At 66.2% G+C, this 9383-nt stretch overlaps 2 protein-coding genes across 2 annotated transcripts in view; one reads left to right on the forward strand and one right to left on the reverse strand.

Moving 5' to 3' along the window:
* Window positions 1–1325: 1325 nt before the first annotated feature.
* PFL1_01453 (uncharacterized protein) lies at window positions 1326–3974 on the reverse strand (the record flags this gene model as incomplete). Its single annotated transcript, XM_007878955.1, has 5 exons — window positions 1326–2148; window positions 2274–2454; window positions 2595–2703; window positions 2803–3456; window positions 3738–3974. 5 exons carry the CDS (start codon window positions 3972–3974, stop codon window positions 1326–1328), a joined length of 2004 nt encoding a protein of 667 aa, XP_007877146.1.
* Window positions 3975–6259: 2285 nt separating this feature from the next.
* Window positions 6260–9383, forward strand: part of PFL1_01454 (uncharacterized protein) — a gene marked incomplete at both ends in the record, with an annotated part of 4510 nt that continues 1386 nt past the window's right edge. The window contains one exon of the mRNA XM_007878956.1: window positions 6260–9340. Within this exon, the coding sequence (XP_007877147.1) occupies window positions 6260–9340 (3081 nt within the window). The remainder of the gene's footprint in view (window positions 9341–9383) is intronic.

Below are 9383 nucleotides of genomic sequence, written 5' to 3' on the forward strand. Positions count from 1 at the left end.
GGACGATTGGCAAGGGATAGGGCGTAGCGAGGGGGCTGGCGGGCGGCGCCATTGATGCAGAAGTACCCAGTTACGCCGCCGGACGAAGGGCGAGACGAGGCGAGGCGAGGCGGACAAGCAAGGAGGTGCTCAGCGAGGGTCGTGGGCGGCAACGCGGGCGCCACACGCTATCTCAGCCACCACATCGGGCAGCGCCACGTTCAGACGAAGCCCCAGACGAGCACCAGGAGCCCCGTTCACGCCAGCTTGACCCTTCCATTCAAGATTCCCTTCTGCGCTGCGCTAGCCCCAGAGGATGTACGGACGTACAGTTGTACATCGACCGCCATCGTGGTCCGCGTCCATTCTGGTTCCGCAGCATCGACCAGTTGAAGACCTGTCGCGGCAAAGCAACGGACCCACAGTCCTGTGTGGATCAGGAAGAAGCGACAGTTTCCCGGCGGCCCGGCCGATACGGATGCCGTCCGAGCAGACGCCTACTGTAAGCTGGATCTGTACGTATCTACATACATCCTCAGAGCCAAAGGCAGGCGACATCGCAAAGGCACAGCAGGTCAGTCTGGCAAAGTCGGGCAGAGGCGGCCGTCTCGTGGCTTCCGCGCACGAGTCTCGTGGCGGGCCTCAATCTTCTCGAGCGCAGGACGAGGTCCGCGGACGTACTGCACAGCACGGTTCCCATGTCCTCGCTCGCTCTTGCATCGCCTGCATCTGTTGCGCCCGTCACCAAGGAGGGAGCTGAGAGGTCTCGCTGCAGCAGAGGCATCAGGATCCAGCCCAGCGCGAGCGGACGAAACTCCACACTAGAGAAAGAGAGGATGCGACCCGGCACCGACAACGACGGGCCGCCGAGAACAACCAGCGAGCATAAGGGGCTAGTGTGGATCTTTGGATCGAATGCGGCCGCAAAGGCGACGACGGCGACGGCGATGCGCGACTTGTAGTACATAAAGAATAACAACGAGCTACGCTCTTGGACCAGGAAGAGGGGAGAGGACCGACATGGGAACACAGTACACTGGGGTTGGAAGACGGACGGGTCGACGATGGAGCCGGAGCGAGGTAGAGGTAGAGGGAGCGCGAGGGGGCGCTCATGGTTGATGACGACGACGACGGGAGGAGACGGTGGTGACGATGACGAGCGACCAGGGACGGAGCGACGGACGAGCCGATGAAGAGCGGGTGAAGGAGGGGAGGGTGGAGGCTTGGTTCAACCGGCCCCCCAAAGACAGCAGGCAGGGATCAGGCCGAGGGGCAAGCCGGGGAAGCGTGGACAACGCGCGAGGCCCAAGAGGACGACGCCCTGGCGACTGCCGCGACCGGCCCCCTCACCACGGAAACTCGCGCTGCTGGAGGTCAAAGTAGGGGTGGGTGAGGGCCTCTGCCACCTTTATCCGCTTGTTGGGGTCAAACTCGAGCAGCCGGCGGAGGAGGTGGAGGAAGCGCTGGTTGTGCTTGTTGTGCGTCGCCGACTGCGGCACAATGTCCGACAGCTTCTTCATCTGCCGCACGTACCGCCGGCTGTTCTTGGGCGTCTCCTGGTTCGGGTAGTTGAGGTGTCCGCCGCGAAACAGGTCCGGCTTGTACGTCTCGGCCTTGCGCCGGAAGTCGTCGGGCATGACGCCCAGCACCGCCTCCATCATGGCCAGGTGCTCGAGGTTGTCGTGGGTCTGGAAGAGGGCGTCGCCCGTGTAGAACTCGACCAGGATGCACCCAATCGACCACGCGTCGCACGGAAACGACCAGCCCATCTGCAGGATGATTTCGGGCGCGCGGTAGTGGCGCGTCGAGACCACCGCAGAGTGGTACTCGTCGTTGAACGTGGCGCTGCCAAAGTCGATCAGCCGGATGTCGGTGTTCTGCAGCACGTTCTTGCGCTTGGCGTTGGCCCGCCTCGAGCTGAGGTGCACGTCAAAGTCGGAGTTGACCAGCAGGATGTTCTCCGGCTTGAGGTCGGTGTGCACCAGGTTGAGCCGGTGCAGGAAGGCGACGCTCTGGAGCAGCTGCTTGGCAAACCGCCAGATGTGCAGCGGCGGGAAGGGCTTGAAGTGGTTCTCCTTGAGAAAGTCAAACACGCTCTTGCCGAGCAGCTCCGACACGATGCAGACGTGGTTCTTCCAGCTGAACGTGTCGAGCAGGTGGATGCATTTGCTGAGTGCGCAAGAGGGGCAAGGACCAGGCGATGGTAGGCGGATTGCGGGCGTCAGCAGGGTCGCACTGGGCTCGCTCATCGAGCAGGTCCATCGGTCCAGCAACGGGCGGAGAGGCACACTCACTTGTCGTTCATCGGGTCGTGCTCCCGCAGCGTCTTGAGCACCCGGATCTCAATCTGGCTGGCGTCGCGGTATTTTTGGATCGCGCGGATAATCTTGATGGCCACGTACTTGCGCTCCTTGCGGTCAAAGCATTCGACCACCTTGCCGAACGTCCCTTGCCCGAGCTGGCCCAGGATCTTGTCTGCAGGCAGAGGATCGGAGATGATCGAGGCGGAGCCGAATGGGGGGTAAGAGTGTCAGCAATCCGGCGGCATGCTTTCTTCGAACATGTGTGCCAGGACGATCAACGACGGCGGCGGCGGCGGCGGCGGCGATACCCACATCGTGACGTGACGTTTTCGCCCTCGCGGACGATAAAGTGCCCCTCCTTGTCGTCGACGGGCAGGTTGGCCGCCTGCGCGTTCGCAAACGAGGCCGAGCTTGCATAGGACTGTGGCAACGCAACAGAGCACGGGAGGGAAGGGAAGGGGCCCAAGGTCAGCGGATCCACCTTGCGTCTGCGATGCGTGCGGCGCGCGGCAGCACTCACCTCGCGCGCACTCGCGGTGCCGTCGTAACCGAGCTGCTGTCCGGCTGCCGCCGCTGCCGCCGCGTTGCTGGCCGGATCGTAGCGCGCCGCATAGTCGAGCGCCCCGCTGCTGGCGGGGTAGCCACCTCGGTAGTTGGGATCGACCGCGGGCGCCATCGCGCCGGCGTTGTACGCGGTAGCGGCGCCCGGCATCGTGGCGACAGCAGCCGGATAGGCGCCGTTGGCAGCCGTGCCGGCGACCGGCGCGATCCCCGGCTGCACCGGATGGCTGCGCTTGCGCCGCTTGGTCGTCGGCCCGGCGACTGAAGATCCGGCGGGTGGCCCCTGCAACGTGCCCGGCGCCGGCGCGATGAGGTCCGCATCGTGGGGCATGGCAGCGAGGTGGTGGTGTTGTTGGAGGTGGGTGTCGGGCGCGGTTGGGGGCACGCTGCCCTGCGCCTTGCGCTTGCCCTTGGCTGCCGCAGCTGTCCCATCGTCGGCGTGGTTGGCGGCGCCGTTGTACCGCGGATCGCCGTAGCCGGGATGGCCATAGGCCGGATGGCCGTTGGCATTGGCGTACGTGTAGTTTTCGAGGCCGTCGGGCCTTAGCGGATGCGAGTCGAGCGGATTGGCTGGCGGCGGCGAGTCGTCGTCGAGAACAAAGACCTCCTGGACCTGCGTATCGACGCAAGAGGGTGCGCGGCGAGGATCAAGGCGGAGCAGACCAGAAGAGGGAGAGCGAGGGTCAGCGGGGGGCGGAACGAATGCCATCACGAGAGCAAGGGCTGGAGCAGGGATTCGACGCGACGGGCTCCGGTTCCTTGCATCAGCCAGAGTCGGCACGACGGCGATTGACGGCGGCCAGGTGACGGGCTGTGCGTCGTCGAAACGCCCCCAGCTGCGGCAGAGGGCTGGAGCGGCTGGCCGAGCGACTCGGGCGGAGATCAGACACTCACCTTGCCTCCGATGACCTCGCTAACCGTCGATAGGCCTGGCAATGGACGCGTCGAACGCGTCGAGGTTGGTCCGGCAGCGCTGCTGGGACCTGGCTGTGGGTAGTTGGGCTGGGGAGGCGGCTGTGGAGGCGCCTGGTGGTGGGCTAGCATGGTTGATGACATGGGTAGGGGATCGAGCTGGGTCTCTTGGTCCGGAAGGGTGCGCCGTTTCTTGGAGCGGGGTACGACGGTAACCATGAGTCCGTGCGACGAGGATCAGTGCCGGGCACGGGCACGAAAGACGAGGACGAGCACGCAGGAGCGGGATCCGGAGGGAGCGTCGCGTGTCGCGACAGGGCGTCCGAGGTGATGAAGGAGGAAGAGACGGGGAGGGGGCGAAGTGATGCAGAGGCGTCGTTGGACACACGAGAGTGTTCCTAGGTCGAGCTCGACCAAGCGACGGGAGGAAGAAGGGAGCGCGTGGACGAGGGTATGGTCGGCGGCAGTTTTGCTGTCGCCCCTGTCGGGGTGGACGGCGGTCTCGATTTGTGCAAGGCCGGATGGCTGGCCAGGCGTTGCCAGATCGAGGGGTTGCACAGCGGCACGCGGGATGGAGGCGGGCTCGCACTGGGGAAAGGGGAAGATGTTACGGCGGCCGCGACTGGCACGACGGGCGTTGAGACCGAGGTTTTGGTCGGCCGCGTGAAGACTGCCAGAGGAGGGGTCTGCCGGTGGATTTTGAGGGCCGCCGACGGGCTGGGCGTGTCGGACGGACGAGGGTAAAGAGTGTCCGCGCCTTTTTCCGAGCGCTGGATGCCTCGACGTAAGTTGACTTATTGAGCGGGAGGCGGGCGGGTAGGGATTCCAGCGGCGCGCGATAGACGAGGGGGGGCGGCGATAGGGCGGATACGAGTAGGCGCGAGGCGCGTTTGATAGAAGGGATACGGTAGGTTGCCGCGAGGGATGCTGACAAGGGCCAGCTCGGGCGGAAGATGGTGGTGATGGAGGTGATAGAAGAGGTGTCGATGCTGGTGGGGAAGGTGATGATGTCGGTGGTGGTGGTGGTGGCGGCGACGGCGGCGGCGGCGGCGGTGAGGGCGAGGGCGAGGGCGGGTGAGCGGGTCGGAGGACCGGAGGGGGCGCGAGCGACGTCGGTCGGTAGCTTGCTTGCTTGCTTGGGTTGGGCAGGGCAGGGCAGGGCAGGGCCGGGCAAAGGTGGGGATTTGAGCGCGCGCCCGAAGCAAAGTGGAGTCGTTGCTGCCTCTCCGTCTGGCCCACAGGCTGTGATGAGGAAAGGCGGCGAGGCAGCGCCAGCCAGAGAGGCAGCCAAGCGGGCGGGCGAGCCAGACGGCGGCCACGGGCACAGCGACACGCACCGAGCCAGCCAGGCGGCCACTCGGGCGGGCACTCTGGCGGGCACTCTGGCAGGGCCAACGTGCTTTTTCGCTCGCCCGCCGAGAGCACCGCCGACGCACCGGGGCGAGGGCGGCAAGCAGCAGGCAGGTAGGCTGGCCGCCAGCCGCAAGCAGCCACCACGCCAGCCAGCCAGCCAGCCAGCCAGCAGATGCGGCCACAGCCAGAGCCCCATCCACGACGGCCCCATGCCATCATCATGGTCCTCGAATCCGCGCCCCGCCTCTCGCTGCCCTCTATCTGTCGCTCTCTGGCTGGTTCTTCTCGCTCGCCGTCCTCGACTTGGTCGTCTGGCTGTTCTACGGTCTCTTGCTGGCTGCCTCTTCGTCGCCAACCCTAGCTGCCTGGCCTGCTCTCGACACCGGATGCTGGATGCTTTGCTGGCCGGCGACGACGTCCTGATTGTGGCCCTGGCTGGGCGCTGGGCTGGGCTGGCTGGGCACTCGGGCCGCCTCTTTGGCAGCCGCTTGCTGGCTTGCGCTCGCTCGCTCGCCCGCTCGCTCGCTCTTCGCGTGACCGCCCTCTGCGTTGTGCCGCATTTTCAGCAGGCCACGCCAGCCAGCAAACCTGTTTTTTTTCTTTCGCCTGGCCCGCTGCCTCCCTCTTTTTGCCCTCTGCCTGGCTCGCTCGTCACCGTGCCGCAGGCTCCCTGCTCTCGACGTCGTCCTCGGGCCTCTCGCGCGCAAGCAGCTTGAATCCTAGCCTCCAGCCGGCTGCCTCGTCGACGTCGTAGAGCGGCCCGGCTTGGCCTGCCACCGACCTCAAAGGCTCGCCTTGCTGCTCCACACTCTCTCATTCGCTCCTCCCTGTCGCCCGCAGGGTAGCGCCTCGCCGCAAGGCGACCAGGGACTGCACGCATATGGGCAGCCACCACAGGCGGCGAGCGGTGGAGGAAGTCCAAGGGCGTCTTATGTAAGCTTCTGTCCTTCGCCGGACGACGGAACTCGGCGTTAACGAGCGAGCCACGGCGGTCGGGCCAAGAAAAAAAATCGAGAAGAAAATGCCGGGAAAAAGCGCCGCGCCCAACCAACACCTGGCCCCCCCCTCCCCCCACTTCCTTCGGCTCAACACCGACCGATCCCCATCAGGTCCACCACCACCACCAACATTACCACCTCATCGACCCCAGCATGCCGACCGCCGACATGGAGCGTTCGGTGCAGCTGCCGCACACGCCGCTCAATCACTTCCTGAAGTCGGCCAAGGCGCGGCTGGCGCAGCACGACGACCTCGACGATGCCGTCTACCTCGTCACCTCGCCCAACCCCACCCTCGACCAGGTCGTCGCCGCCATCGCCTACGCCTATCTACAGTCGCAGGCGCAGCAGCAGCCAAGATCCTCGAAGCAGTCGCCCTCGTCGTCTTCTTCGACCTCGTCGCCATCGCCGTCGACCGCAGGGAAAAAGGTCTACATCCCCGTCATCCAGGCAAAGCGCGGCGAGACGCTCGATGCTTCGCTGCCCGACCTCTCGCTCGCGCTCCAGGCATCCCTCATCGCCCCAGAGAATCTGACTTTCCTCGATGACCAGCCGTGGAGGACCGCCACCGCCTACGGGCGCAACAAGGACGCCATCCTCGTCGGCGGCACTGCCAAGCTCGCAGCAACACCAGAGTCCATCAATGAGTGGGAAGAGGTCCACGGAATGAGAGTCGTCGGCCTCATCGACTCCGACCTGCCGCCCACCGAGCTCGCCGAACTCCAAGTCACCATTGTCACGCCAAACTCTGAGGTCAAGGGCACCGACCCAGAGACCGGCCTCGCCTCGCTCGTGGCCCTCCACTTCAAGACGCAGCTCTCGCACCAGCTCCAGGCGTCCGTCCCTGCCCCCGCCGCTGCCGCCGACAACGACGACGACAAGCAAGACGACGCATCGGCAGCGTCGGCCGCACTGCTTCCCAAGGAGCTCGCCGATCTCGTCCTGGCAGCCGTCCTCGTCGAGACCGACAACCTGGCCGAGTCCAAGACGTCGTACCTCGACGAGGGCGCCATCGGCTTCCTGATGTCCCGATCGTCATTCCACGGTCCACAGGCGCAGGCCACCGCCGACGACGAGGAGCAGGCCTCGGACGCTAAAGGCCAAGGAGACAACGACGACGACGACGACGACGTCTACGTGCCCACGTTCCCGGACCTCGACTCCTTCTATCGCGCCCTCAAGTCGGCGGCACGGGCAGGGGCGGCGGGAGCGGCGACGCTGGGTGGCCTCAAGGCCGACGGCGGCGCGGGGCCGGCTCGCCTGCCCACGCACTTTGAGTGGAACCTGATCCACGGCAGCACCCTGCCCCTTGTCGAGGGTGCGGACCCGCTTCCCGACTTTGCGCGAAAGGCCATCGTCGGCGACTTTGCCGACATCCTCACCTCGCCCGCCGCACTCAAGCTGCTGCAGCCGTACGGTGTCGAAGTCGGCAAGGCTGCGGTGGCCGCATCGGCCTCCAACGACGCAAGTGGCAGCGACACCCTGGACCTCAGACGTATTTCGGTCGCTGATGCCGTCGCGGCCCAGCTGGCGGGCTCCGCATCGCAGGGCGAGCTGCTCTGCATCGCCGTGGCCGCGCTCCACGCCTTTGTGCAGATCAACTGGACCGGCCCGGACCTGCCCTCGGACCTGACCCCTTACGCGCTGCTCCGCACGAGCGCCAGCGACTCGTTCCCGCCGCGCAAGGTCGAAGAGGAGGAGATGGAGAAGGACGCGCGCAGGATCGGCCGCATCGTCCACCGCGCCTCGCTCGATGCGCTCGTCTTCAAGGGTGAGCCGGCGTACCACCTTTGCCAGTCGCCCTTCTTCCTCGTCTTTGCCAAGGCCGTACTCGAAGCCCTGTGGCAGAACCGGGGCACCGGCGTCGCGGCGCTCGAGACGCTGCCGTGGTGGAGGCTGCGGGCCTCGACAGTGCACTCGCATGTCCTCGACGAGCCCGCCAGCTTCGGCAAGTCAGTCTTTGACCCCATCAGCCGGCTCGTCGAGATGCTCGAGGCCAATAGGCAGGCGTACGATCTGGCTGCGCCTTCGGCCTCGGCCTCGGCCTCGATGCCGATCTCAACCACGACCCCGGCGCAGCAGCTCGACCCCACCAAGAACCCATGGGCCTCCCTCAGCGCTCGCCTCGTCCTGGAACGTGGCGTCGCGCTCCAGCGCCTGGGCAACGACCGCGAAGCTTCGGAAAAGTTTGTCGAGGCGGCCAGGATCAATGGCCTGCGCTATCGCCTCGGCGGCGCGCTCGGAAAGCGCACAAAGTACCAGAAGGAGGCCAAGACGCAGCTGGTGCTGCTGGCCAAGAGCGCGGTTGTCGACGGCGGCGAGGACGACGAGGACAAGCAGCATCAGCAGCAGGAGGGACAGAACGCGCCGTCGCCGAGCGAGTATGCGGCACCAGAGGCCGGCGAGGAGAAGCTAGACGACGGCTGGCAGGCCAAGGCGGACCCCAAGGACCAGGTGGCGGGCATGCCGAGCACCTATGCGCTCAACGACGATGTGCTGCTCGAGCAGACGCAGTTCACCTCGACCTCGGTGGCGGCGTCGGCGTCCGACGACAAGCCCACGTCGGGCGACGCCGACGACCTCGACCAGCTCGACCCCAACAGCCAACCGCCGCTGGCGGTGCTGGACCAGTGCACGCTGCTGGCGCTCTGCCTCAACATCCGCAATACGCAGCCGAGCCATGGCCTGACGTCGAACCAGATGTCGTCGTTCATCTCGCGCGTCATCTCGCATCCGCGCAACTGGATGGTGCACACCATGTCGCTGCTGCTGCGCGCGCGCCTCGAGGCGACGCGGACGCGCACCGTGGAGCGCTCGGTGCTGCAGCTGCAGGCGCTCATCGACCAGATGCCAACCAACGACTCGAGCCTCGAGGAGCGCCTCAAGTTCTTCCACGCGCTCGACCTACCGCCCAAGTGGGAGATGCAGGCGGAGCTGGCACGCCGCTACGCCAGCCTCGGCGTGACGCGCAGCGCCCTCGAAATCTTTGAGCGGATCGAGCTGTGGGAGGAGGTGGTGCAGTGCCTCGGCCTGCTGGGGCGGCAGCAGGAGGGCGTCGAAATCATCCGCGAGCTGCTCGAGGGCCGCAAGGTCGAGGCCGACGTCGACGTGCACCGGCGCAAGCGCCTCGGCCTCGCCGTCAACGACTCGACGGCGCAGCAGGTCATGTTTGGGCGGCTCGACCGCGCGCGCGAGTCGAAGCTGTGGTGCAGTCCTCGGCGACCTCGAACCCACGTCGGCCGAGGCCCACTACGCCGAAGGCGTGGAGCGTGTCGCG

Source organism: Pseudozyma flocculosa (assembly GCF_000417875.1).
Source record: "Pseudozyma flocculosa PF-1 unplaced genomic scaffold scaffold00003, whole genome shotgun sequence".
Lineage (NCBI taxonomy): Eukaryota > Fungi > Basidiomycota > Ustilaginomycetes > Ustilaginales > Ustilaginaceae > Pseudozyma > Pseudozyma flocculosa.